Here is a 3,590-nt window from a genome sequence, read left to right as displayed (position 1 = left end):
AGCCTTACACTACAGGAATTTAAATGAGGATTTCAAAATACTACAGCAATCAGGAACTAATTGGTAACTTTGGAGAGAATGGTTACAGTAGAATGATGGAGTCAGAATCAACAGCACAGTGAATTAATAAATGAATAGGAAGGAAGGATTGTACTCAATGAGGATACATCCCCCTCCCCCAAGAGCTAACTGGAAAAGAGAAGAGATACAGTATGATAACGTGAAAGGATGTTAGGGTCAGTTTAAGGTTTTTAAAGGATGAGACAGATCTGGGCCCATTTGTATGCAGAAAGGAAGGAATCCACAGATAAGGATATTAAAGATTAAAAGGAACTTTTCAATGGGGAAAGCTTTGGGTTGACATATGAGGAAAGGGGTCAATTGAAGAAGTAGAGGAGTTGGCCCTTGAGAAAAGAAGGACTCTCTCTTTTTCAGAGATTGTTGCAAAGACAATAGGAGATGATATTGAGGCATTCTGAGTTGTGCAACAGAAAGCAAATGGGATAACCTTTCGTTTGCTGGAAAAGTAGGATATAATATCCTCTCTTGAGAGGGAAGGGTGAGATAGGAAGTGTTGAAAAATTGACTTAGCACTCTGCACATTTTTGTGGTCATAGAGAAAGAGTTGGACCACAGACTAATAAATAAGTATTATAGTTAAATTCTTCTGTGAGATGAACAGTATTTCAGTATTCTTTCTTACTGGACTTAGAAAAGAAGAAAAAATGAGTTTAGAGTTGGGAGTAATAAGAATATCCAGGAAGAAGTAATATTTAAGATAATTTCTTTTATTTGGAACTTAAGAAAGATCAACAAAAGCAAACATTTCAATATAGTTTGATTTTTAAAAGAAATATATATAAACGTAAAGTTTAATAGCATGGAAATCATCTCAGTTTGCATTTTCACCTGTACTTCTCTTTTCTTTGGTGTATTTTTCAAATATTTTGTTATTGTCCTTTCCCTTCCCCAGTGTCTAGTGCTACTCACTTAGCTACCTCTTCTCAGGCACACACACACACATATATAACATACACACATACATACATACATATATACTTTTCCTCAAGGAAAGGAAATCAACAGATTGGCCATGTCTGAAAATGCATGTCTCATTCTGTACCTCTAGTCTATCACCTCTTTGCCAAGAAGTGGTGTGTACTATTTCCTCATCAGTCTTTTGAAGACATGATTCATCACTATACTGGTCTGACAAGGTCTTTCAAAGTTGTTTCCCATTGTGGTCATCACATAAATTGTTCTTCTAGTTTGTAGTTCACTCTGCATCAGTTAATAAAAGTATTTCTATATTTTTCCAAAGTAGTCATTGTTCATCACTTCTTATGGTACAGTAGAATTTTACTACATTTCTACACCACAATTTTCTCAGCTGTTCCCAGCTGAAGGAAGCAATATGTAAATAGTATATGGTTACAGCAGGCTGAACAAGTGCTTTTCATTGTTTTGCCTTTATAAACAGCAGTTTTCCATGGGAAATTTCCTACAGTCCTTCAGGGTTGCAATATCTAGTATACTGATAGACTTTTGCAATAATTCCAAGTTTTAGGAACGAAGTAAAATGAAAAGATTAAGAATCCAGATTCTTCATTTTTCCTTCTTTCATGATTTTAGAGCACAAAAGTCATGTTGGAAATGGAGACTTTCCTCATGGTCAATTAGCATTAAGTGGGTAATATCTTCAGTTGTGGAAGATGGTCCTTTGAGATGTCATAACTTCAAAAGCAGCCTCTGTTTCTTTGGAAGAGATTAAGAGTAGTGGTTACTTGGCAGAACAACATTTACACATTTGGATAAAGGCACATGTTGGCAAAAAGGACAGATCATACAATATTGGCAACAGGGAAAACGTGGAGGGAAACAAATTTCTTCATCTCTACTTTGCTTATAAGGACCCTGCCATGGCACAGAAAAACAAAGTATTGGGAATGAGACAATTGAGTGGGCATGTAGGAGCTGGTCAATGAATATTTCCTGAACACATATCCAAATTTTAGTTCTGTATTCTATTTTAATATCTTTTTTTTTCCTGTCTAATAGGTTTACTTTCCAAGAAAGATGTCTGGTAATAACTGCACTGTTGTGACTGAATTCATTATTTTGGGGTTAACGGATGATCCAACTCTTCGTGTCATCCTCTTTGTGATATTTCTGAGTGTCTATGCAGTCACATTAATTGGTAACCTTAGCATAATCATATTGATCAGAAATAGCTCTCAGCTTCACACTCCAATGTATCTTTTCCTCAGCAACTTGGCTTTTGTGGATATTGGATTTTCCTCATCTGTCACCCCTCTCATGCTCATGAACTACCTTGGGGACATTATTTTAATTCCCCTTGGAGGTTGTATGGCCCAAATATGTTTTGGGGCCACCTTTGGGACAACTGAGAGTTTCTTGCTGGCTGTGATGGCCTATGATCGGTATGTGGCCATCTGTAGCCCCCTACTGTATTCCACCAATATGTCAACTAGAGTTTGCACTCTCTTACTCATCATATCCTACGTGGGTGGTTCTGTGAATGCTTGGACTTTTACTGGTTGTTTATTGAATCGTTCCTTCTGTGGACCCAATAAGATCAATCACTTTTTCTGTGATTATTCACCACTTTTGGAGCTTTCCCAAGCCCAAGATGATCTGGCAGAAATTCTTCCTGCTGCCTCTGCTGGATCAGTAATTGTGATCACAGTGTTAATTATCCTAATCTCTTATGTATACATCCTCTTCTCTGTCCTGAAGATAAGCTCCACTGAGGGAAGATCCAAAGCTTTCTCAACTTGCACCTCCCACCTAACAGCAGTGACACTATTCTATGGGACCACTACATTCATTTATGTCATGCCCAAGTCCAGCTACACAATGGATGAGAATAAAGTGGTGTCTGTTTTCTACACTGTAATGATCCCCATGTTGAATCCCCTGATCTACAGTCTAAGGAACAATGAAGTAAAAGTTTCCCTTAGAAAATTGATGAGTAGGAAACACTTTTTTTCATGAATTCTTATCAATACAACATGTACTTATTACATATTCTGAGCCAGGCACTGTGCTAGGTGTGGGAGAATACAAGGACAAAGATGAAAGTGTCTTTGCCCTTAAGGAGCTAATATTATATTGCTACAATGGTTATGATTGAGTCATACCAATCAATTGGTTTTAGAAAAAGTATGTTTGGGGCAGCTAGGTGGTGCAGTGAGTGGCCCTGGAATCAGGAGGACCTGAGTTCAAATCCAGCCTCAGACACTCGACACACTTACTAGTTGTGTGACCTTGGGCAAGTCACTTAGTCCCAATTGCCCTGCCTTCCCTCTTCCTAAAAAAGGTATGTTTTTGTTTTAACAGGTTAAACTTGTGAATTTAAATTTTGATCAAAAAGATCTGAAAATACGTGCAATATTCAACACCCATGAACCTCTTACTTCTGCGCAGGAGTTGGGAGGTGTCTTTTTATAGCTCCTCTTTGGCCCTATGATTGTTCTCTGTAATCTTGCAGCAATAATTTTGAATTGTGTTATGGTGCTTAATCTTTTTCATTTAAATTGTTCATATATTGGCATGTATGGCATGTAATT

At 37.4% G+C, this 3,590-nt stretch overlaps 1 protein-coding gene across 1 annotated transcript; it reads left to right on the top strand.

Annotated features, from left to right (window-relative positions):
* Positions 1-2,067: 2,067 nt before the first annotated feature.
* Positions 2,068-3,015, top strand: LOC118853692 (olfactory receptor 480-like). Its single transcript, XM_036763880.1, has one exon. The coding sequence runs from the start codon at positions 2,077-2,079 to the stop codon at positions 3,013-3,015; it is 939 nt and encodes a 312-aa protein (XP_036619775.1). The 5' UTR covers positions 2,068-2,076.
* Positions 3,016-3,590: the final 575 nt, after the last annotated feature.

The sequence above is a fragment of the Trichosurus vulpecula genome, chromosome 6 (assembly GCF_011100635.1).
Source record: "Trichosurus vulpecula isolate mTriVul1 chromosome 6, mTriVul1.pri, whole genome shotgun sequence".
In the NCBI taxonomy this organism is placed as follows: Eukaryota; Metazoa; Chordata; class Mammalia; order Diprotodontia; family Phalangeridae; genus Trichosurus; species Trichosurus vulpecula.
The sequence above is the reverse complement of the archived record's forward strand: the minus strand, read 5'-3'. Positions and strand labels throughout refer to the sequence as shown.

Excerpts from the sequence above, each read along its gene's own strand:
- LOC118853692 (XM_036763880.1), top strand. The coding sequence starts at position 2,077 with ATGTCTGGTAATAACTGCACTGTTGTGACTGAATTCATTATTTTGGGG.